Source organism: Apium graveolens, chromosome 9, assembly GCF_009905375.1.
Source record: "Apium graveolens cultivar Ventura chromosome 9, ASM990537v1, whole genome shotgun sequence".
Classification (NCBI taxonomy): Eukaryota; Viridiplantae; Streptophyta; class Magnoliopsida; order Apiales; family Apiaceae; genus Apium; species Apium graveolens.
Window position 1 is genome coordinate 280,321,416 of NC_133655.1, and position 24,878 is coordinate 280,346,293.

Here is a 24,878-nt window from a genome sequence, read left to right on the forward strand (position 1 = left end):
TATTGGCATTTCTTTGTAGCAAGAACTACAGATATTGGTATACCATTCTTGACCTCCAACTAAATTCTTGACTCTCAGATTACAAAGTACCTCTCTCTAATAAAGTATTCAAAATAAAATATCATATAATGTTATAGGTTCTCTTTGTGAAGTAACTTATTGAGTGTGTAAATAATTGATATAAAGCATGACTGTAACTGACTGGCATGGATTATTGTACCTGAACAAATTCTTTTCCAAGTTCTTTAATCTGTTGGACAGTAAATAATTTTGGAGCTTCATATAACCTATTTGATTCACTGTATTTATGAAACTCTGTTTCTTGCATCCTGATAGAGTTATTAACAAAGTGTCATATATAGATAGATATACAAACAAACAGCATGTAGACAGTTACTTATAATTTTCTGAAAAGCATCCAACGTAGAACATATCATACATTAGTCTCATGTGATGCACACTATGGTGGTTCGAGTTAAGGTGGAAAGTGGTTGCCGCAACGTTGGATATGTCAACCTGACCTGAGGTATAATGTGAATGTTCTTTAGTAAATTAGTTGTAGTAGAATGAAAAAAAAAATTATTAGTGATATAAAGAACATTATTGCACCTTGCCATTCAGTTACTCTTCCACAACCAATTATGATAATGAGAGGGTACTCTAGATCTCCTTTCAGCGCTTCATCGAACTCTTCTGCAAATGCATCCCAGAACATGACCTTTGAACTATTCTTCCCGTCAGAAATTTGAAACTTTATCTGTGTTTGTTTCTGTTGGAATTTGTTTTTGAATTTTGCCAATGTCAAACGTGTATCACATATTACACCAATAACATCTGTTTCTAGAAATGCAAACGAATAAGTAACTAACTTAGGCAAATATATTAGCTTAAAAACTAATAGAAATTATAAAATTTGATAACCTGTTAGATATGTAGTTTGCTTAGACAATTCCTTTAAGTCTCCCAAGTCATAAAAATCAAAAACGGCTTGCTCTATGCATACATCTTTCTCTTCCAACTCAATTATTTTTGTATCACCTGAGAAGACAATTTGAATATCTTTTAGGATGCAACGGAATTTATCTTCTTCTTTGTAATTCTTTACTGTGAAGTTTTTGAATAGGTAAACTTTCCCAACTTCAACAGCGGGTTCTACTACATGAGCTACTGCACCAGGAACAAAGACATGGATCCGTGAACGCTGAATGGAAAAAATGGTTATAATCAAAAAACAGTAATACTAAAGTAAAAATGTATCATAAATTGAAATTGGATTACCTTGCTGTCCACAAGTAGAAGATTAAACCATTTGAATGGTTCTTTTTGCTTTGTCTGACCTCTCCAGATGTTTAAAACTCTAGCTTTGACCTTCCAGTCATATTTCCCTTTTCTAAGATCCTTGAAAGAATCATATTTTCGGGTTGCCATACTTATATATGGTATTTGATAAAATGCAGTTGTTATCTTGTTTAGTGTACATATGTAAAAGGCATGGCAGTTATTTATAGTGTAGATTTGGACATTAATATTATGGTACAGATGTCTTAATTGCAGACTTCATTAATTTCCACCTTCTTTGGTAGATTGGAATTTTGAATTCAAATACAGATCCTTAATTAAATTGTACATAACATTAAACATGAATAGAACACATGATATTGAAAATAGCAAAAGTTTCTGATGAGTAAACAGGAAACAAATTTTGAAATAGTACTCCACTGCAGATCCACTGGAGTTTCTTTCAGCCTACAGAGTAAACCTGGAAAAAAATAGTAGTGCTTAATAATCATTAAAAAATTTATTTGAAAAACAATGCGACTTACAGGAAAGTTGAATTTTTAAGATTTTTTAATCTTTGACAGTCGCTGACTTTCATCCAATTCAGTCTTGATTACTGACTTGTTCTTCCTGGTTCTTGTCCTAGTTGTTGAATTCGCAGTTGGAGGGGTTGTCTGGTTGTTCATTCTTGATTGAGAATCAGGTTCCTATACAATACATTTGCAAACAATTGATATGTAAACAATTAATCAGAATGTTGTTCAATATTATAGAAACTTAGCTTAATACCACATCTGTCAGCTCCAAAACTTGATGACTTATAACTTCATCTGGGTTATGTGTATCTAGAAGTTCCAATGGTTCACCAAGATACTTGGCAACATACACATTTGACTCTTTGTTGATGTTGTCCTTTGTTGGCACTAATGTGATAATATATTGTTTTTTCTCGAATTCCTTAAGAATTGGTGGGAATCGCGATTCATCACCGGCCTAATAATAACCCATAAAAATTAGTTAATTTGCAACACATATAATTATTAATTTAAAAATATGACATACCTCCCGATTGTCATTTTCCACCTCATAAACATCTTTCCCAATCAACCGTTGAACCTCATCATCGGGGAAAATAATAGGAATGAATCCTGTTTCATCTGAGCAAACTGTAACAATTCTAAACCTACAAAAATATGCAACATAAATTGCAGGTTATTGTTCTTGTAATATAATATAATAATAATGAGCATTACAAATTTTTTTTGCCAAATATACCGTTTATCCGGAATTGGTAGATTCCTTTGGCAGTTGTTACATCGATACCTTCCGTCAACAATGGTGACCTCTTCATCACATTTTATATGAAAGTTATCATACCATGTACAATCTTGTTCGACTTTCTTCACTGTTAGTCGACACAAAACAGGAATCTGTATTGATCATAATGGGAATTTTATTAATAATATTTTCATGCAATCTGGTATTGCATTACTTTAATCTAAGTATTCAAACCGTGTGAAAATTTACCTCTACGTCTTTCTCAGTTAAATTTTTAATTTGCTTGACAGTGTATAAAGTGGCATCTTGAATTTCTTCTTCCATCGACATTGTCATTCTTAAAAATAAGTGCAAAAATAAACTAACTGAGTAGTGATGTAATGAATTAAATTCTAAATCTTTTATGTCTTAATTTAATTTTCATTTCCAATAAAATCACTAATACCTGTTCTTCAAGATTTGGACACTGTAGTGTTGTGGGTTAAAATAGTATCGTGTAGCCGGGTAATTAGTCAGGTATGTCTCACCTGTAGCTACAATGATTAACAAAGTGGATCTTATAATGTTATACAGATGAGACTTCAAGTACTTTCTTTGAAAAACATGTTACAGGCTAGTATTTACCTTCAAACTTGTTTACTTTAGCACTGGAGATTATGACAAAAATTTCTTCACCGTCAATATTTTTCAAATCACGCTCAAAACATTGCCCAAGCTCGTTAAAGAAAGTTACATTAACCTCATCTCTGTAAATGGATTAATTAGATATGTACACTGTTTAGGTAAGTTCAGAATTGTAAACATGTTAATGTAAGTTTGGTATTTGGGTAGTGAACAATACCTCCCATCTGTAATCTTAAATTTCATATAGCCCTTGCAGGAGTCATCCTTTCCAGGAACAGATCTTGCTGAAGAAATGTCCAGCTTTCCAACCACATCTACAATTACAAATATAGTAATGTTATTAGGTTGCATCTTTTGTAATTGAATAAATTAAATTTTTCAAGGTTGCATTACCAATTAAAAAACGCTTGTCAAGCAAAAACTGTGCTACATCTTTCAAAGCAAATATGTCAAAGGCATAGGGTTTCATAAGTAAAACTTCTTCCTTCACTCTTTCGAACTTGGTCTGGTTGTCGAAGTATATATGTTGCTCATTTCTGACAGCTCTATTGATCTCTTCACCAGTGTACTTATTAACTTTAAAATTACAAAGAGTGTATACCCGACCTTCTTCAAGGTCATCTCCAAACACATCACACAACTTCTCACTAATAAATGCATGGATTCTGCAACCCTGCAAAAGAATAATTACATTAATTTTGAAGTAGTTGAAGATATTTAATTCGTACCATGAGGAGTAAAAGGTAGTTAACCTGTTCATCCATAAATATGATATTGAAGCCTTTAAATTCTTGGGTTATCCTGTTTATTCCTTTCCAGACTGCCTGCGCCCTTACACGAACGAAGTAAACTATCTTCTCTGCTCGCAAGTTGCATAAGGTATTGAATGTGGTAGACATCTTTATCACTGTAAAAGGATGGATACAGCTTGTGTATATTAACAAAACTTTCACACTCTGAATAAATATATGATCAATTTATGAACAAACCTCAACAAGATAGCTTTACTGAGACAGAAAAAGCATAGGAAAGTTTGAGTAATAAATAAAAAAGTTGTCTCAAAAGTAAGATTGTATACTGTTTAAATGGTACGCTGACAAATTAGAGGACAACCGGCGTTCAGAAACTTACACATTTGTAAGTATTATATTAGTGTTAGGCCATACTTTTTCAGACAGGATGCAAGTAAAAGGTCATTGAAGTAAGCTTTATTTTAAATGTTATCTTAATTATATTGTAATATGGTGCAGAGTTGAAGTGCCTTTACACATAGGAGCGACTTCAAACCAAGGGTCTAAGACATGAACTAAAGAACATTGTCTTCGTATGAGATGTAACGGACCATAGAAAAATATGGGACCTCTGATTGAGGTGAAGTAAAAATTTTATATGCATATACAAATATTTTTCGCTTAAAAGGCCTTGGTTTGTCCAAGAAATTGATCATTACTTTTTTGAAAGGCTGTCATTGACATGTTTGAAATGCGGACAGCTGTTATAATTTATTTTTTACAATTTTCACTATAATAATATCAATTGTCCTTTTTAAAGCCAAATACAATCTTTTAGTCTATTACTGAAAATATAATTGTATTAGTATTGTTTATAAATCAATATAATTGTCAGAAAGTTGTCCTTTTTGGCATTCATTAAGTTTGCCATTAAGAATGGTTCTTAATATTTTCCAAATATATATGTTTTTTAATGTCCAAGTAAACAAAATTTCAAAGCATATTAAAGCTATGCTTTGAATAGCAACTAGTCGAGGACACATAACTAATGATGCATCATGTTTGCACCGGAGCAAACTACTACTACTTAAGAAAAATCAAATGATACAAATATTCAGCATTCTAAGCCATAGGTAGTTGATAAAAAACTTCTTTGTAGACAACGTTCTTTGTTACATTGGTGGGAGAACCATTGCGACCCTCGATAAATATTTTGAGTCCTTCAGCAGACGTAACTCGACTAATAGCAACGTAAAGCTGACCGTGAGTGAAAACCGGGTCAGGCAAGAACAAACCTACACGTTGAAGCGATTGGCCTTGTGACTTGTTGATTGTCATTGAATAACAAATCTGAAGAGGCATTTGTTTCCTGATGAGCTTGAAAGGCAACTTGGTGTCTGTAGGAATAAGTTCCATTCGAGGAATGAAGTGCCTAGTTCCAATGTAGGCACCACATATAACCTCACACTCAACACATTGTTTCAAACATTGAGTAATAATCATTCTAGTGCCATTACAGAGGCCTAAAGTCTGATTTAAGTTCCTCATCAGCATAACAGCAACACCTACCTTCAATTTTAGTTCATGGGCCGGGAGACCTGCAATGTTCAGTGAATTCAAGTACTTGGGAGGGAAAGCATAACTCATTTCCTCACTTGTTCCACCAAAGTCTTCAGCTTTATCAACACTATAATAAGTGAATACAGCACCTGGAATTGTCTCTACAATTAAAGAATTTAAATGTGCAACAACTTTATTTGTGGGAGTTAAAATGGCTCTCTCACTTATGTACTCAGGGGACTTGTAATTGGCTTCAAAATCAGGATATGTCCATTTAATCATATTCTCAACTGAATTATGCATTTCAGGGTCATAGAATTGGGGAGGAATGAGAATTTCATCATCTTCTAATTTCACAGGAGAATCAATAGGAAAGTGCAGTTGTCCATTTCCAACCTGTAATACCCACTGAGCAAACTCCTTCAAGCTTTGTCTCTCTTCTTCATTTTGTCCCATATTAAGACGCATATTACGGTACAACACCATAATTTTTGCTTTGAGCCAAAGGTGTGATCTTGTAATAGTGGAGGAAACAACATCACCTCGTGAACCAAGCGGTATTACAGGAAGAATTTGCCTGAAATCTCCATCAAGTACAACTGTAATGCCACCAAATGACATATAATATCTCGTTTTATCAACATATTTCATTATATCTTTTAAAGATCTATCGAGACATTCAAATGAATATTTGTGCTGCATCGGGGCTTCGTCCCAGATAATAAGACTTGTATGCTTTATGAGAACAGCTATATCAGAATCATGTGGAATGGCACAAGAAGAGCAGTCATCTATGACAATGGGAATTCTGAATCTGGAATGAACCGTTCGTCCACCGGGCATCAGGGTGGCCGCTATGCCAGAAGATGCAACTGGTAGTACAATCAGCCCCGTAGATCTTAATTTATAAATGAGAGTTTTCCAAACAAATGTCTTACCGCAGCCCCCACTGTCATAAACAAAAAAAATTCCACCAACATTCGTTTGAACTGACTGTAATACTTCATTGTAAACTTGTAGTTGTTCTGGATTAATGTTTGGAAACAATTTCTGAAACTCAGCTTCCATTTCTGAGAGGTTGTAACTAGTCTCATCAAGGACCAAGTTGTTGGATCCACATTGGAGATAATTGGATGGAGGTTGAGGAAGTTGCTTAAATTGTTTCAATGACTTTCCAATTGACTTGAGAATTTTGTCAATCTCTGCAATTGAAAGAAATTAAATATGAAAAGGTGAAATACATTTAATTTATAGAACTAAAACTTATAAAATAAAGATTTGTAACAATTGAAAACTAACCAGCAAGCACAAAATACTGAAGTTGAAGATCACTGTAGCTTATACGTTCATTGCCAACAATGCTACGCCTCTGCAACAAAAGGTCGTCAACCATGTGGTTCCAGTGTTTCTCCCAAAGTAATTTCAAGTCAGTAACTTGGCAGTTAACAATTATATGTACAAAAAGTGTGCGTATTTGATTTGGAAAACCACTTTTAGCACAATCTGAAATGACGCTATGCCATTCATTATCATCATCTAGCAAACCATAAGTCTTGCATGCATCCTTAAAGGTCCGGTATCGTACACCGTTGATGGTCCTAAGAGACTCGAAGCAGGTAGGACCACGAACATTGGAAAGTAACAAACGAAGGTACCAAACTCGCCAACACTGTGATGCTTGTACAATAACCTACCAATTTGTCTTCCTTTCTTTCTCATGGTCCATTTTCTATCAGTTTCATTCCACACGTAATATTGTGGAATTTCATCGTATGTGTACTGTCTAGCAAAAGGATCATCTGAGTTCAAAAGAAAAAAGGCTTCAAGCTGGCTGTGTTTGTTCTTCTCTCGCCTAATTACCCTTTCCACAGTTTCATTCTCTGTAAAAGTACAACTTCGTTCACCCGGCAAATGGAAAGATAGACGAAGAACAGAGATAGAGCGGTAATGGATAGGGAAACCAAATATACGATATGCGGCTTCGGAGGCACAAATGTACCTCCCATCAAAATAAGCATTAATCTCATCGACACAACCTTCATCTGAATCCTATTTTTCATTTTTCTGAGACGTAATTTCAATTGTTGCACGATCATGTCCTTTAAGACAATATTTAAATAGATACTTCAAACTACGTGCATGGCAACAAATCTCCACATTCATGTGACACTGGTATTTGACTAAAAGATCCCTGTTATAAGGTATAACCCAGCCATTGTCAAGTGTGCATTTACCTTTCTGTACAGAGACACCGGTTTGACGCCTCTTGTAAATAGGAAAGCCTGATTGATCAAAATATGTTTCAGGATTGTACCTGTTGAAGTGTTTACATTTAACGATTAAGTTTTTTAGTATAAAACAGAGTGTGATAAGGAATTAAAAAATAATAGCAGGTACCTCTTCGGAAAATGTTTTGTGCAGGCCATTTTGCTCATACATGGCGACTTGGGATTTTGTAAGCCACAAGGTCCATGAATCATCAGGGACTTTACAGCAACATATCCAATGGGATCAGTGAGTGGGTCTGGAATTTCAGCGGATACAAAACTGTCAATATTGGCATTTATTTATTTTTTAAATCAGCACTAAGCCATATTAACATGTGGACGTGTGGTAAACCGCGTTTCTGAAATTCAACCACGTACATGACTGCAAAGGTTTTCATTAAAAATAAAAACCGTATTATTACAATACTATCAACACGCTAAAAAATTAAAATGTAGAAGTTTGCTGGATTTTTTTTACCTCCAATACATGTAACAAAGAAGCTCTTCTTTTGAATGTCATCTAATAATTGTTGGAGCTTCAAATGAAACACACGTGCAATGACATCGGGAGAGTCTGTTGGAGAGCATCCAGGTAAGACTTTCATCATCTGCAGAATTTCATCCCAAAGGGGTTGCATGTCATGGTAAGGAATATGTCAGGATGTCCAACAACTCTACATACTGCTAGCGCGTCTTGAAAATTCTGTTGCATGTACCGTTGGGAACCTAAAAAATTGGCAGGCAGAACAAAACCTTTACCAATATTGGTTATTTCAGTTACACCACTGGCAAATTTCTTTGCTACAGAACTGTACAAATCGCTTCGCAAATTTTTCTGATGGGTACGCAACCACCACAAGCGGGCTTGCTCTACACATGAGAAGGCATCAACTACGTACTGTTGGTAAAGACGACCAGCTAAACGAACATGTTCACCTAAAGAGATAATAATATAAGGAATTTAAATAACAGTAATGCATAAACAGTGACACTATATGATGTTGTTTTAAGAATATATTTCAATACCTTCATTCTTTCGTACTTGCAGTTTGTAGGAATAGTATTCCTTCATTATGATTCTTTTCCTCTTTTTTTTTGTCTGAGTTTCAGAATCTACATATGGGATTTCGTCATGGTAACCATCTTCACCAAATGGAAAAAGCATGGGATACTGCAGCGCCATCAGTTTTGGATGAATTGATGACACACGTTCAAGATCTTCGTTATACTTTTGGATGATTATATCTCTTTCACCAACAGTTGTCTCAACATCACCAACCATAACTCCAGCAACTTCATTAGACGACCCTATATTATTCTTCCTACCACTCTCCGAGCGACAGACCTTTAACTTCACTACAAAATCTCTAATGGGATTATCCTTGAAACGATCACGTGCTTTCCTAAATTTTTTTACTAACTCATTTGTTTCATCCAACATTTGTACCAAACCATCAACTATTTCACTTTCAACAGTGTCACCACTATCTACATTTAACCACCTCATCCGATTCTCCACTTCATGCTCTGTATTATAGATGTATAATTGGCAAAATTTGGGATCATTTCCTTCATCAGGGATCAAAGACCCAAAAACGTGATGGTTTTGACCATTAAGACGGTACACGTAAGGAGCTTTACCACAATTGATAGAGTGATCAACTTTACCCCCATAGACGTGAACGCAAACATTGCATTGTACAAACGAATACATCTTTTGAAGGCTCTACTTTTCTTCGGATGAGTATAAAGATTCTTTAAATAAGATGGTGTTGGCCGAGTACGTGGCAGTTTAATTTGTCCTTGTTGACAACATACGTTGAATTTGGGTGGACCACGTTTGACATTTTTGTTCGATCTTTCTTCTTTCCACATTATTGCATGACATTTTGTACAACATTCAGTAGGTGCACCTAAAGATACATACCCTTCTGGTACTGTGGATATAAAATAATACATATCAATGGTGGATCATAGCAATAAATTTTATTGTCTGACATTTTGTACGACATTCAGTAGGTGTAACTTTTTAATACATACCCTTCTGGTACTGTGGATATAATAAAATAATACATATCAGTACATTATTTCATACATACACTCCTAAGTTTAATTGCATTAAAAAGGCAAAATTTGGATTAAAGTACCTTCTTTCTGGACTACGTTAGACTCTTCAAACATACGGTTTTCAACTTCTTCGTTTCCATATTCATAATCTGTCAAGACAAAATTATTTGTCGATCAGTATATTTGATAAAAAAAATAGAGCGTACGTGTATGACAAACATATATCTTCAAACAAATGTACTATACCATCATCCCATAACAGGTCACTTTCATCATTTCGTGGAAAAGAAACTGTTGATACATCTACAAATAAATTAGGAACACAAAAACATTAAGTCCATAATGAAAGTATTTTCAATTTAGTCAATTAAAATGAAAACAGAATAGCAAAAGAGGATTATATGCAGACCTCCGGTGTCATCATAATTCTCTTCAAATGTAAATGACTTTGATATTGATTCAATATCGGATTGTAATCTACTATTCGTTTTAGTATGTACATTCTTCTTCTTGAACTGGTCATCTGCCAAAAAATTATAAAAAAATTACAACCTCATGAAATTATTCTTATTCATATGTAGAGTCCACGAAGTATGTAATCACAAATACAACACTTCAAAATACCAGTTCTTTTGAAGGATGCAGTCGGATTGTGAACAATGGTAGAAAAGGGTACCGAACCTGTGGACTTTGGTAAGGTGGTACTCTGTCATGTTCCAGGGACGGAAGAAGATGGATTCAGAATAGACGGAGATCCACTTAACGGAGAGCGGACAAATACATTTTCCTTATATCTGGGAAAAGTTTTATAGTTTGGATGAAATGTAGCTGCATGGAATAGTGTAGGTAAAATAAGGAACCTTCATGTCATCTCTAATATGTAGAACATTAATATTAGTTCCAAAAGAGTAAGTAACAATGGAAAGAGGATTATAAGGAAATATAAGATAATGACAAATACAGTCTGTAAATAGTTTGACAAATTGATAATATAAAGACCTGGTGTATCACCATAGTTGTCTTGGGATGTAAATGACGGCGATAATGACGAATCCCCGAATGTTGTTCGGGTATTCTTTTTGGAAGTTAAATGCTTCTTCTTTAAACCGGTATCTGTCAAAATTTATAATGCGATTATAATTCCTGTATCATAAACTGAATGAAGTATCTAAATAGGATTGTAGAACATAAATATACCTGCTTTGTTAAACACCGCATCCTTGGTATTTAAAGATGTCGAAAGGGGTATAGAAGGAATCGGCAGAGATAGATTGTAATTAGGTGGCTTCTTTGTTAGGGAAGAAGATGGATTAATATTCGAAGAAGTTCCACTCAGTGGGGACCGCACATAAATATTTTCATTATTTCCGGGAGAAGGTGTATATATTGAATTTTCGTGGCTTTTAGATACATTCCCTAACAATTGAGACATCCAATTATCTACAAACAATTAAGTATGACAAACTTGTCATGGTAAATTTAAAGCTGCTCATGAAAATAGGATAGAAGAGGTACCTGTTGTCTGAGTACTTGGATAATTAGCACGATTGTTGTTGTCATTGTTACCACCTGAACCACGTAAATTTCGAATTTCACTCAGTGCTTCTCTGGAATTTCTTCTCTATTGTAGTGGACAGGTGGTAGTAGATGAATAAAGCTGTGCAGAGCTATGTAGTACATCTAAAAAAGAACATTATCAAATATGTGGAGTATTGAAGATCTAAAAAAGACAAAGTGGGAGTAAAAAAGATCTAGTTATAACAAAGATCATACATTAAATTGGGGAACATGGGTTTACCTCCATTTAAACTAAATTTAAACTCATTCTCTTTGTTACTAACACCAGTCTTCAGCAATTTCTTCCTGCTAGTACCTGCAAAAAGAATTTTTATCAGAAATTTAAGGATGTAAGGATAATTAATTCAGAGAAAAGGAATTTACGCAAACTGGGGTATAAAACTTACGAAGATCGGAAACGAAGGAAGTGAAGTTATCCAATTTCAAGTGATTATAATTACGCACCTCTTTCATAACTTATAATCTGGAGATGAAAATGAAGAATGATGGTCTTCTAAATTACTGTGCTTTGAATTTTGAAAGTTAAATTTGAATTGTTTGAATACTCAGATGGGTGATAGCAAAATCAACTTTTACACTTTACGTACACAAAAGTGAAAAGTAACCGGGTTTTAAGGCTTTAGCTTTAAAATATTCATGGGTTAAACACGTGCGGGTCTCCTTCAGTTTGGTTGAAGGGTACCAGGAAAATTGTAATAATAATGTGTGATAGGTTAATTGTTTAGTGGCATTATGTGTAAATTAGGTAAAAGAGTTGGGGCATGGGGTGTAAAAAAATGGGATTGTGGATTCAGGATTTATATTATATATATATATATATAGGGGAATGACGAACTTAAATATAAAAAAATAGGGGAACGTAAAGAAGATATTTATATATAGGGGAATGATCAAATACAAACTAAAATTCTAAGTCATTAGATCTACCTAATCTAATAGCCCCCTTATATCGAAAGAATGCCCAAAATACACCATTTTCCACCTTCAACTGCCCAAAATGCCCAGATGCGCGCGAACCGCCCAAAATACCTACGGAATACGCATTTCAGGGATGCGTATTCAGCCTCCAAAAATTCAATAAAGGGTACGCATGTTGAACATTCGTATTAAAGAATACGCATGTTCAACATGCGTATTCACAAAAAAACAAAAAGTTAATACGCATGTTGAACATGCGTATTCTTTGTTAAAATTTTAAAATTTGAATCCGCATTTCTGACATGCGTATTCAGTGGGTAAAAAGGGCGGAACATCCCGCCAATAGGTATTTTGGGCAAATCTCCCCGAATGGTGGGTATTTTGGTTTTTCACCCCCTTATATCACCCCACCCAACTACTCTGCACCCTACCACACCCAATTTCAGCTTTTGCACTCCGTTTTTATTTTGATTTTCCCGTCAAACCGTAAGTTTTTTTTTAAAATCTGATTTCACTATATTTTTCTACATCTCTCAACGATTGATTTGCATACGATATGTCTTATATTTCGAATTAATTTTTTTAAAAAAAAATTATTTGATTTTAGTTTCTATTCAAAATTGGTTTCTATTGGAATAGCCCCTATATATATATCTAAATTTTAGTATTTGTTTAATTTAAAATTAATTAAATTTTAAAATACATTTCTTTTGCATATAATATGATAAAGTCCCTCTTCAGACATTTATCCTCTGCAAAGGAAAGGGCATAAAAAATATCATGGGCCGGATTGTGAAATTAGGTAGGCTGGGCCAATTATTTTACAATTTGATATAAAAGGCTCTTCTCTGTTTTTGGTGCAAAACTATTTAGTTACTCTGCATTTTAATTTTTTTTGGCTAACAAAATTAATTTATTCCTAAATTAAATCGTTATTCTTCTCCGATACTTTCCCTAGCGGATCTTGAAATCTTTCATATTTCTAAGAACAATTATCTGGTGGTGCTGCAGTAATAAAGATTCAAGAAACACAAGTTTTTTAAGGTATTCTTTTTACCATTTTAATGTCAATGTGCATGTTCATTGATCAATGATCACAATATATTGTTTGTAACCCTAGATTTTAATTATCATTATTAATTTTAATGAATGCATGCCCTGATTTAGCTATAATTATATTAAAATTGTGGTATGTTTACATAATGTAAAAATGATTGTTTGTGTTAACCATGCATATTGTGTAATATGAACAAAGTACCTATTTTATTGTTTAAATGTCCTGCTAGTTAATTTGCAGTGAATTCGACATGAATTTTCCAGTAATGTGTATGTTTGTTTACAGAATTGAAAAGATATAAAAAGAAGAAAAATGTCTGCACAAGAGAGATGGTGTGTAGTGATAGGGGGGAGGGGCTTTGCTGCGCGGCATTTGGTGGAAATGCTGCTTCATCATGATATGTATTCAGTTCGTATTGCGGATTTGGCCCCTTCTATCAAGCTAGATTCCTACGAGGAGAAGGGAATCCTTGGCGATGCTCTTCACAAAGGACGTGCTCAATATGTATCTACTGATCTTTGTGACAAGTCCCAAGTTTTTGAAGGTTAGATATGTGTAATTCATATGCTATGATGAATTGCATTGATAGTTAAATCTTTTAATAATATTGTAGCTTTCCGTAGATTTTGATAGGTTAGTGTTTGTTGATATCTCAATGTCGTTATGGTACCAATTTACTATGGCTATCTTTGTTTGCTAACACTATAAACATTTCACTATTTATGAATTGTACATTTGTACTAATTTTGCCATAATTAATCACTTAAAATATTCCCATAAACAATTCTGGATCATAAGAAAAGCAAATATGCAAATTGTCCATAGGATGATAGTCCTTTAAAGTCAGAGTAAATAAGCCAATAGTGGATTATAATCCTGGCGAAAGAAACATGGCCCAAGTGGACGTTAGGAATCAGAAAAAAGGTTTGTAGGTTCTTTTTTATCTTAGAATGTAATATAAGGTATCAAAATGAGCATGTCTGTGACATTATAATTAATCATCGCAAAACCAAGAAGTCTGAACCCAGGAGTAACCTGTTTCTTGAACTTCATTAAACTGTTTTGCTGATAATAGCTGAATGTATGCTATAAACTTATCAAGAAATGCCTATCATTATTATACTGTATGCAGTTTGCCATGGAGCAGAGGTTGTTTTCCACATGGCTGCCCCAGATTCATCCATCGATAACTACCAGGTCCATCAGCCAGTGAATGTACAAGGTTGTTTATACTGGGTCTTTAGAATATGCTTCTGGGCTTTTCTGTCACTTAATTGTTACCTTGACATATTTTATTGATAAAATATAGGGACTGTGAATATAATCGAGGCATGTGTGGAGCATAAAGTAAAAAGATTGATTTACACTAGCTCTCCTAGCGTGGTGTTTGATGGAGTTAACGGCATTTATAATGGGGACGAGTCACTGCCTTATTCTGCTAAGGTACTGAATTAACATCAACGTCCTTCTTAAACATCTTTATTGTAAAACTGCTAATTTCCAGTCTGTCTGTTCGTACTTTGTGAAAATAACTGTAATGAAGTTTTCTTTTTTCATTCTTCTGTCTGATAGTGAGTTATTTTCCGATCTGGCTATGGTTTAGAAAAGACATCAAATTCCTTCTCGAACATTTTTTTGTAAAAGCACTACTATTTCAAATCTGTTTCTTTGTTTGTGAAAAGCTGAAAATCACTGGCGGTGAAGTTTTCTTTCTTTATGATTCTGTTTATTCTTTCCATGTTTATCTTTAATTTATTGAAGTTGTGATTAACTTGCCATCATAGTTCATTTAATCTTCACATCCTTCATAAACTAGTCTAATTAGTATATTTCTATCCAGTCGAGTTAATTTGATTTCTACGCGATCGCTATATATAGTTCAAGTTGAGATCTCAAACTCAAAGTGTTGGTGATCTACAGCACTGTGTGTTTAAAGCAAAGGGCACTGGTTGAAAAAATTGTTCACTGGTTCAGCAAAACATGTTTTACTAGTGAAATCATCAAAGTGCATGATTTGTGAGTAGTATTTCATGCATCCAGTGATTTGCTCATTGAACATTCCCGAGGCTGCGATTAGAAGTTCCATTCTTATAAAGATATAAATAAAGTATCGAACTACTTCCACTGATTTTTAACGACTTACCAAAACTTTAGTCATTGCAACCAAGTTTTGTGTACTGTATTTGTTCATGCATAATGATGCATACTACCTGTTTCAGCATAATGATTCATATTCTGCAACTAAAGCTGATGGAGAAGCATTAGTCCTCAAATCCAACGGTGTCAATGGGCTTCTTACTTGCTGCATTCGTCCTAGCAGCATTTTTGGTCCTGGCGATAAATTACTTGTTCCATCTATTGTTCATGCTGCAAGGACAGGAAAAGCCAAGGTAATTACCCCTTTCAATCTCTTAGTTATGCTTTCCATGAGTTTAGTTTTCATCATAAATAGATCTTAATGTACAGACTATTATTTGCATTTTTTCTCTGCAACATATCTTTAAAAATTACACCATCGCTCAAATATCAACCAGTAACCTTTAAATAACTAGTATTGATTTCAAAAAATATCTAAAGAGAATGTGATTATCTTTATTAATTCATTAATTGAGGATGACTCAGCAAACTGATGATAGGTAGTTTAACATAAATGAAACAAAACGCCTGTGGTTTGGTGATATAGTTCCTTATCCATTGGAGAGAAGATAGACTTTGCATACTTTGGTCATACTTTGGATAGTCATACAATGACTTAAACTTAAATGTCCTGAAACAACCTGACGTTATAATGATATTTTCTAGAGCTTCCTCTAGTACTGTTAAAAGTTGAAACACTTCAGACTCATGAATCTATAAAATTTGTCAGCATGCTTATTATGAACACTTGATCCTCTCTTGTTTGCCATTTTTTTTACTTTTCGTTTAAAATTGCCCTTTGCTTTTCTTAATGACCAGTTCATCATCGGTGATGGTAAGAACATGTACGATTTTACTTATGTCGAAAATGTCGCACATGCTCATATATGTGCCGAAAGAGCTCTAGCAGCTGGGGAGGATGTCGCAAAAAAAGCTTCAGGCGAGGTAATTTGAAAAAAACGAGTAGAAGCTTTCTTTTGCACGCAGTTATTTATGTTATTTATATAGAAACAGGAACTACTAAGACATATCAAGATATTCTTGATTTTTCCTATTTAAACTGTCAGGTTTCAAACACAGTTTAGTTTTGCAGGCATACTTTATTACAAATATGGAGCCAATCAAATTTTGGGAGTTTGCCTCTCTTATTCTTACTGGTCTTGGCTATAATAGGTACATTAATTCCCTCTTTCAGTGAGAGGGTCAGGATTTAGCCTATTATCATAGTTGCAGTATATTACATCTTAAATCGACAATAGTTGTTCAATGTGGAGCTTAATATTTATATTTCTGCTTGGGGAGGTAGTTTGAACAAGCTAAGCGTGATGCTAAGTCATGTACTGTTTACACGACTGAATATCGTCAATAATAATGTAATTTTTTTACGGACATAAATATTAAAAATGACTCTTCTTTGAGTCGGTGCCATTCATTAGGCCTCAGGCTTCTTAGCATATAGCTCACATTAAAAGAAAAACTATAAGTTTTAGAAGTTGAGCGTTAAACAAACCTAGGGCAGCTTCGTGATAAGGCTCTGATTATGGAGTTTGACATGCATATACATGTTAATTTGTTCTTTTGAAGAGACAAACATAGTCATATGTTTAAGCATTGACAATTTTTTTAAAAGTATCGGTTATGGTCTGTATTACCATATTATTCAGTTTTATTTATTCCTTGCCAAGTGGGGAATCACATTAATGTATTCACAATGCACAAAATTGTTAAATCTGATTTTATGTAGTTTACAGGCCACGCTATAGAGTTCCTGTCCGCGTTGTGATGCCAATGGCGCATATGATGGCGGGAATATATACAGCTTTTGCCCAGTATGGAATGAAGGCTCCTCATTTTACACCTTCACGAGTCAGACTCCTCTCTTGTAATCGGACATTTAATTGCACAAAAGCAAATGACAGACTTGGCTACTCACCAATCGTTCCACTTAAGGTGCTCAAATCCTATGACATCACTTAACTTTTCTAGATCTAGTATTCTAGTTTATTGGGCGCAAAAATCTGGAATTTAGTAATTATCATCTCTTCCTTAATCTGTTCCTAGTTTTAGGAATTTATGCATAATTCTTAATTTTAATTTCCAAGCACGAATGCAATACCAAAATCTCTGTCTTGGATTTCCAAATAATTTAATTTTTGTTACATATAGTCACCAATTCTTATGCATAAGACCAAGGTGATAAAGATTTATAGACATAGTGATATACTTTTATCCATTTACACTGTAATTTCTAATTTCAATTGTTGAACTGAGGTAAGAATAATTCTACAGGAAGGTATCAGCAGGACAATAGACTCATTCTCGCACTTAAGGGCTGAATTGAATCGAAGAGAAGGTCCATCTAAAGCTTCAATATATCTTGGCAGAGGAAGGGGTATGATAAATATACCTTCTAACTATAAACTTCATGTTATTTCTAAAATATCCTGTATAAAATACTAAACATTGCTGGTTTCAGCTACATTAGCTTAAAATACCAAACATGTGCCAAATTATTATAATTTGTTCAGATTGGTAACTTTATGCAAGTGGAATAAATAAGGTTTTTATTTTAACTTAGGGAATTAATAACAATTTTTCTGGTGATAATATGATTTCAGTTGCTGACATACTTCTTTGGAGGAGTAAAAAGCAAACACTTGCCACATTGCTGGTTTTGTTTGTCTTCTACTTGAATTTTATAGCACCTTGCTATACCATAATCACTGCACTTTGCAAACTACTATCATGGGAAGCAATCTTCTTGTTCATTCATGGAAGATCACCGAAGAAACTGTATGTATTCTCATACTTACTTGACGCCCCTGGACTTGCAAATATATAAACATATAGAAGATTTAAGTTAAAATTTTGACTTCTTAGAATTTTGATCTTAATGAACTCGTCAAAAATTTAAATTTTTGATCCAACGGTTGCAGAAACTCATAGTTTGTTGGTATTACAGATGATTCAATCCAAATATGGTTTTATTTGCAAATATGTGTAATTTAACAGCTAAATGCTAGAGCCTAGAAGTAGCATTTTCCAGAATGATACTATCTAATATGGCTTTATGCTTATGCAGATTAAAATATACAGTTGAAAAAATACCCGAGTCCAGATTCCATATGTCAGAAGATTGGTCACATAAAGCTGCTTTAGCAATGGCTTCTTACTGGAATTCGACAATAAATGATTTGAAATCCCTTTGTTGCGGGAATGACTGGAACCTCTTCCTGAAGGTACTCCTGCTAAATGCTAACATTCACATCTCGTCATTAATGTACGTTTAGTTGGGTTTGTATTTGAGAACTGATTAGATGTAGCTCCCTGACTTCTAACAATTGACAATTCTGGTTAGTTTCTGCCACCATGTCAGTCATATAGTAGTTAAAAACAATATACATTTACATATTCAATACCTCCACATATACACAAATGAGTCCCTAATCTCTAAACAATCTATTCTTTATTACCGCGATCTTGTCTCTATCTCCGGGATATTAATCGTGTACCTATGCATTGGCAATGACAACTAAGAATAGATGACTTACTGTAAGCAAATATATTACAGATTACAGTATCTCACAATATCGCAATACATCTCACGTCTGTGTATTCTGTAAACATTATCCAGAACCTGCTGATCCTAGAATATTTGTCTTCAGTATCAGAAACTTCACAACTAGTATTCACTTCTAAGCTCTATCAGTTACGAAGATCGAAGATGATACCAATGTTCTCCTTAAATGTTGGATTTTCCTGACAGGGTCAATATTAATGTTGAAAATATAGTAGTAACTTCCAAATATTAATTTTTGATCCAGGATCCAACTTCAAATTATACATATTCTCATTCTAATGTGATTTCTCATTTTTATAACACATGCATTCATGCATCCTGTATTGTTCCTTGGAACAGATGGTAATCTATCTAGTAGCTGTGCGCTTCCTTGCATCAACATCGCCTCGAGGTCTATTTTTAAAAGGTTTGTAAACCCTATCTGTTGCTTCTTTCACCACCCCAAGCATATTTCATTTTGTAAATTACTACTCTGAAACTGAAGATGTAATAGCATTTTAATATCAGTTACAATTTACCAAGATTTCGTGGAGCAATGGCACCTAAATTCAATAAATTGGATTCTTTTGTTGCAGCAATCCCCTTAGCATTTGTTGGTTTCTCTCTATACGAGATGTACGAAGAAGAAATCGATAGTTTGTTCCAATACAGCTTCTCTTTTGTGTCCAAGGTAAATTCCGAGAATCTGCAAAAGTTGAGTCCCATCAAAGTTGGCAAAAGTGAATAATCAACAGCTGCGAAATCATTCCATTAGATGCCAAGGTGACAAGGGGGGCTGTATCTTGTACTTCAAACTATTATGTATGAAGAGAGTGCCAACATGATTTAGTTGTGTACATAATCTTAGAGCATAAACCATTGTTGATTGCATGGAAGAACTATTGTCAAAATCTATAACTAAGTGCTTTTAAGTTGCATTTATTCTTGAGATAAAATCTTTTGTACCTATATTTCTTAAAATTCAATAATTATAATGTTGTCTTTTGAAGTATCTTAACTAGTACTTTCAACTTCTGAGCACGGTTGGATAGCTGAAGTGGTAAAGGGCTTATCCTCTGTCGTCCCAGATCCTGGGTTCGATCCTGTCTCACCCCGAGAATTGTTGAGGACAGATACTCATTTGTAAGGCTAAGCCAAAATTAGTCAAAAAAAAAAAAAAACTAGTACTTTCAACTTCTAGGGTAAAATAAGAAGTAGGGATGACATTTTTTCAGAATTTTATGAGGTGGAATATATTTTTCATTAAAAAAACTTGAAATTTAATTAAAATTTAATACTAGTAATTATAAGAAAGAATGTCCAAAATGTATCATTTTTCAGTTTCAAGTGCCGAAAATGTATGTATATTACACCCTAAATGCTCACGGATTACGTATTTTTAGCACGCATTTTCAGTATTTTTAAAATTGGTAAAGAACACGTACGCTAAGTATGCATTTTTTTTTCATGATGCGTATTCGCGGTTTACCTTGGTTTATGTGGTTTGCAGGCTACACCTAAAGGGTAGCGGCTGCGGGTTACTTACGATAAAAAAAAGAAAAGTCATATGCGTGTTCTTTACAAATTTTTATAATATTCGCATGTGAGAAACGCGTATTTCAGTGGTTATTTTGGACGGAACATCCAGCTAATCAGTATTTTGAGCAAATCTTCCAAAATGGTGACTAATTTGATTTTCACCCTGATTATAATAACTGTCAAAACATTCCGGAGTGCATGAAAAAGTTCAGAGGTAACCTTCAAAAGGAGAAATTATCAAAAAAGGCTATTTTTCTAAACTTATTTGTTAGTTTATTATTTTTTTAAAATATTTACGAAAATTTGATTTGTAATTTTATACGGTTTGTGATCAATAGTAATTTAATTATACTCCCTTCATCCCACAAAAGTTGACATTTCTTTTTGCTCACATTTTAATATGTACGGTAAAAATACTTAGAAATTATACATTTCAATTTTTTTATTTTTTGTAAAAGTGTGATTTTTATATTATTTCTATTCAAAATAAAAAAAAATTAAAATATGTTACTCCCTTTGTTTCTTTTTATGTGTCACTTGACTTTTCTACACACAACTTTAAGTATTTTGATCGTATGATTATTATAATAATTTTCAATTTTTTTTTGTAAACCAAAGTTTTATTTGCATATTTTTATTTATAATAAGAAGATTTTATAAATTATTATTTTTAACTATTCGTTCACGTAGTAGAAATGTGTGTAGAAAAGTCAACCAACCAAACATAACCGAAAAGAGTAAAAAGCCCATTTCCTGCCCGCTTGTGTGCATGTGCATAATGCAAAATCTGAAAAGTTACATTATATGACTAATAACAATTACAAATAAATAAAAATTTGATCATGTAATTTACAAGATGATTAAGACAAAAATTGGTTGGTTATATAATTTACATGATACTTATCTAGTTATTTTTCTCTTTAAATTACTGTCAATCAATCAATCACATATCAAAGTCATGATCCCCATGAGACCATATGGACGTAACACAAAACCATGTATCCCTAAGATGTAATAACATGGTTTCTCAAACACTGCACGTCCCCATGTACATCTTTACGTTCTCTGGTAAATATAGTTTATTATGATACTGATTTGTAATATAATCAAATTTCAGAAATTTAAACTATTATTTTGGAAAAAAATTGCACCAGACACAAAAATTTTCAAATATGTTGTTGATTCGATGAAAGGATCGCAATGATATGTTCATATTTTAAATCGTTGGCTAAATCGGAGATAAAGAAGAAAGAAGATAAAAAAAAATTGGCAGTTTATTTCCGTATAACACATGCATGATGAGAGAACTTATAAGTACCTTTTCGAATATATTAAAGCAAATCAAATAAAACATACACGATATATATCGTGAGAAGGATAAAATGTACGCAGATCATGCCTCTACTCCAAAGAACAAGGAAACTGTTTTCGTAAAAACCCGGCTCAGTATATGACAAATATAAGGTGTGATAAAAAGATATAGTAACACAAATGTTAATACCAATACAATAATAAACAGAGATTGATACTCCTAAATACGTACTCACGTAATTTATATGAGCATAAAATATTTTTTTAATGTGAATGCACGAGTGTATTATTGTAATCACATAATTAATTTTAAAAAATTACAATTTTTCCATTAAAAATATACTATATACATTTTTATTAATTTAAATGCACAATGATATTATTGTACGCACTTAATGACATTTTTATCTAAAAAAATAAGAAAGGTGAACGAAAAATAAGAAAAGTGAACGAGATAAATCTGAAACCATGATTATATTCACATGTGACGTATTTACAAGGACGTCTTTCAAAAATTTAGATGCTTTATATTCCTAAACTGACTGATAAATTGGAGACAAGTGTCAAAAATCATCCTTATAATTACAACCCTCCGACAAAATAATGGTAAGATATTATGTCAAGAGAAATATTTGGTTGATGTTCTCTACAGTAAAATTAAACTTTGGCACTTGCCCGAATGTACTTTCAAAAAATAAGTATGTGAAATTTGACACGGAAGGAGAGAAGTTTTGTTTCTTGACATGATCGTAGCACAATTAAACCGGATTCAACATTGTGTATTTAGAATAAGAAAAATAACAACTCATTGAAATCGAAGAGAAATGATAAAAAAAAGTGATTAGGTTTGTGCAAGTAACTACAGCGGTGAAATAGAAAAATAAGGGACGAAATGTAAGGGACGAAATGTAGTGATAATGATGATGGGTCATGTTCCCTGTCAATCATGTGTCCGGGAACACTTAACCAACATATAATGTCGTGAACGTTGAATCACGATCCAACGTCCATGATTTAATATCTGCGGGAGGCAAAGTAGTTCCGCGCTTTTTAATAGCGGAAGCACTGTACTTGCAGTTTATAACCCTGAAACGATCACACTTTCCTTTTTGTGCAACTTTTGTCAAATCGCAAAGCAAATTTGGGGGATTTATTGGTTTTGTTCATCCTTACTCACTAATTTCCATTTGGTAAGCTAAATTTTTTGCTTTTTTCTTGTTTTAGTTATTGATAAGTTGTTTGCTAGGTTTGAAGGTAGAAAAGCTTTGAAAAAAAGTGATAAAGTGATTCATAATGTTGTAAATAGTGAAGTTGTTGATGTTAGTGGTAGATGCTAACGTAATGATAATGTAGATTATGTTAACCTTGTTGATGATTGTGATGAAGACATTTTGTTAGTGAACAAAGATTTGAAAATGAAGATTTGCATGAAAATAGTGAGTTTATGCATGATAGTAGTGAGACAAGGGATAAGAGTGTTGTTGGAGAAGAAGATATTGTAATTTCCTTCTTGAGTCAAAATTTTCCTAATTTAGTAGCCGCCGGAAATGTAATTAGGGTTTACGCTTTGAAAAATGGGTTTGCAATTAAGATCCAAAATACACAAAGGCGTGTGGACAAAACAATATATGCCCGTACTTATGTTTATAATTTAGCGGGAGAAAACCGTGATAAAGAACCCGTAGAGGATGAAGAAGTTTTGATAGAAAGTGTCGGCAGTGCGAAGAAAAAAGGCGTAGAGATAAACTTCCTAAAAGTGGATGTAAATTTAGGATTTATGTGATTAATAGGCGAAATACAAGGCATTGGGAGATAACATCGTTGGAGTTAAATCACAATCACGAAGTTGTGTCGTCTTCTAAGATGAGTTTGATTAAAAGGGAGCGACATGTAACCGCCGCTCAAAATAATTTAATTAAGAGTTTCCATGTCTCGGGTATTGCACCTAGACAACAAATGAGTATATTTGGAAAAATGCACGGAGGAGAGGAGCAAATAGGGTTTCATGCCCAACATTTGAGAAATGTCGTGCGTGATTTTAGAAAAGATAATTTGGGTGTGAATGATGCTCAAGCGGGATTGGATTTGTTACATCGGTTAGAAGAGGAAAGTGGAGGAATTTTTTTTTATTCAGACTCTAATTGATGAAGAAGGAAGATTGAAGTGCCTTTTATGGGTTGACCCTCGGTCGTCGTTGGCCTCCAAAAATTTTGGTGATGTGGTTGCATTCGATACAATATATCGAACAAATAGGTATGCCATGCCGTTTGTGCCTTTCACCGGGGTGAATCATCACTATCAATCGGTTCTCTTTGGATTTGCACTAATGCGTGATGAATTGAAGACTACATTTGAGTGGGTTTTGGGTACTTGGTTAGAGGCCGTTGAAGGAAAAACACTTTTGGCTATTATCACCGATCAAGATCAAGCCATGGCGGGGCAATTCAATCTCAACTACCAAACACGACACATTTGTTGTGTTTGTGGCACATTAGTAACTGTTGAGTGGCATTTATGACACTTTATAATGCTCTATAAAGGCTCGAATTGATGTTTTGTACTCAAGTTATTTATGTTTTCGATGTGTTTTGTAGTATTTTTGTATTTCAGGCATATACTGAGAAAATCAGATGGATTAGCATTATTTTGATGCTAATATGGTGTTAGGGTGGTGTCTAAAGAATAAAGTTCCGGAAGCCAACTCGATTGCAGTAGGATTTAAAGAAATTCAGAAGTTTTTCCAGAAGCACGGCGCGCCCGCGCTGGTCTAGCGCGCGGCCGCGCCCATTTGTCAGAAAGCCAGCGCGCCCGTACTGATGAAACGCGCGGTCGTGCCAGGTCGGGACTTTCGAATCCTGATTCTAATTGATTTACAATTGGGAGGACTTCTATCTTGCTTTGGCTGCTATATAAACAACTCTAAGTCATTTTTTAAAGGGAGACCAAGACATAGCGCAAGGAGAAGACGACAAGAG

General features: G+C 33.9%; 2 protein-coding genes and 1 long non-coding RNA gene across 3 annotated transcripts; 2 read left to right on the plus strand and 1 right to left on the minus strand.

Moving 5' to 3' along the window:
• Positions 1-10,847: 10,847 nt before the first annotated feature.
• On the minus strand, positions 10,848-11,976 carry LOC141683114 (uncharacterized). The gene is made up of 3 exons (XR_012560114.1): positions 11,604-11,976; positions 11,321-11,485; positions 10,848-11,221 (listed from the first exon to the last, which is right to left on the minus strand). It is a non-coding gene; the product is annotated as an uncharacterized LOC141683114 (long non-coding RNA).
• Positions 11,977-13,232: 1,256 nt separating this feature from the next.
• On the plus strand, positions 13,233-19,995 carry LOC141686680 (3beta-hydroxysteroid-dehydrogenase/decarboxylase-like). Its single transcript, XM_074491729.1, has 13 exons — positions 13,233-13,345; positions 13,644-13,902; positions 14,491-14,580; positions 14,668-14,801; positions 15,578-15,748; positions 16,314-16,439; positions 16,588-16,667; positions 17,246-17,444; positions 17,784-17,886; positions 18,113-18,287; positions 18,577-18,733; positions 19,414-19,480; positions 19,650-19,995. Exons 2-13 carry the CDS (start codon positions 13,671-13,673, stop codon positions 19,799-19,801), a joined length of 1,686 nt encoding a protein of 561 aa, XP_074347830.1. The 5' UTR covers positions 13,233-13,345; positions 13,644-13,670; the 3' UTR covers positions 19,802-19,995.
• Positions 19,996-23,766: 3,771 nt separating this feature from the next.
• On the plus strand, positions 23,767-24,421 carry LOC141686436 (protein FAR1-RELATED SEQUENCE 5-like). The gene is made up of 2 exons (XM_074491471.1): positions 23,767-23,999; positions 24,157-24,421. Exons 1-2 carry the CDS (start codon positions 23,767-23,769, stop codon positions 24,419-24,421), a joined length of 498 nt encoding a protein of 165 aa, XP_074347572.1.
• The last annotated feature ends 457 nt before the right edge of the window (positions 24,422-24,878 follow it).

Bases quoted from the DNA above. Each gene is read 5' to 3' on its own strand.
- LOC141686436 (XM_074491471.1), top strand. From the start codon at position 23,767: ATGAGTTTGATTAAAAGGGAGCGACATGTAACCGCCGCTCAAAATAAT. The intron at 24,000-24,156 runs GTTAGAAGAGGA...TCGAACAAATAG, and splicing joins GGATTGGATTTGTTACATCG to GTATGCCATGCCGTTTGTGC.
- LOC141686680 (XM_074491729.1), top strand. From the start codon at position 13,671: ATGTCTGCACAAGAGAGATGGTGTGTAGTGATAGGGGGGAGGGGCTTT. The intron at 13,903-14,490 runs GTTAGATATGTG...TACTGTATGCAG, and splicing joins CAAGTCCCAAGTTTTTGAAG to TTTGCCATGGAGCAGAGGTT. The intron at 14,581-14,667 runs GTTGTTTATACT...GATAAAATATAG, and splicing joins TCAGCCAGTGAATGTACAAG to GGACTGTGAATATAATCGAG.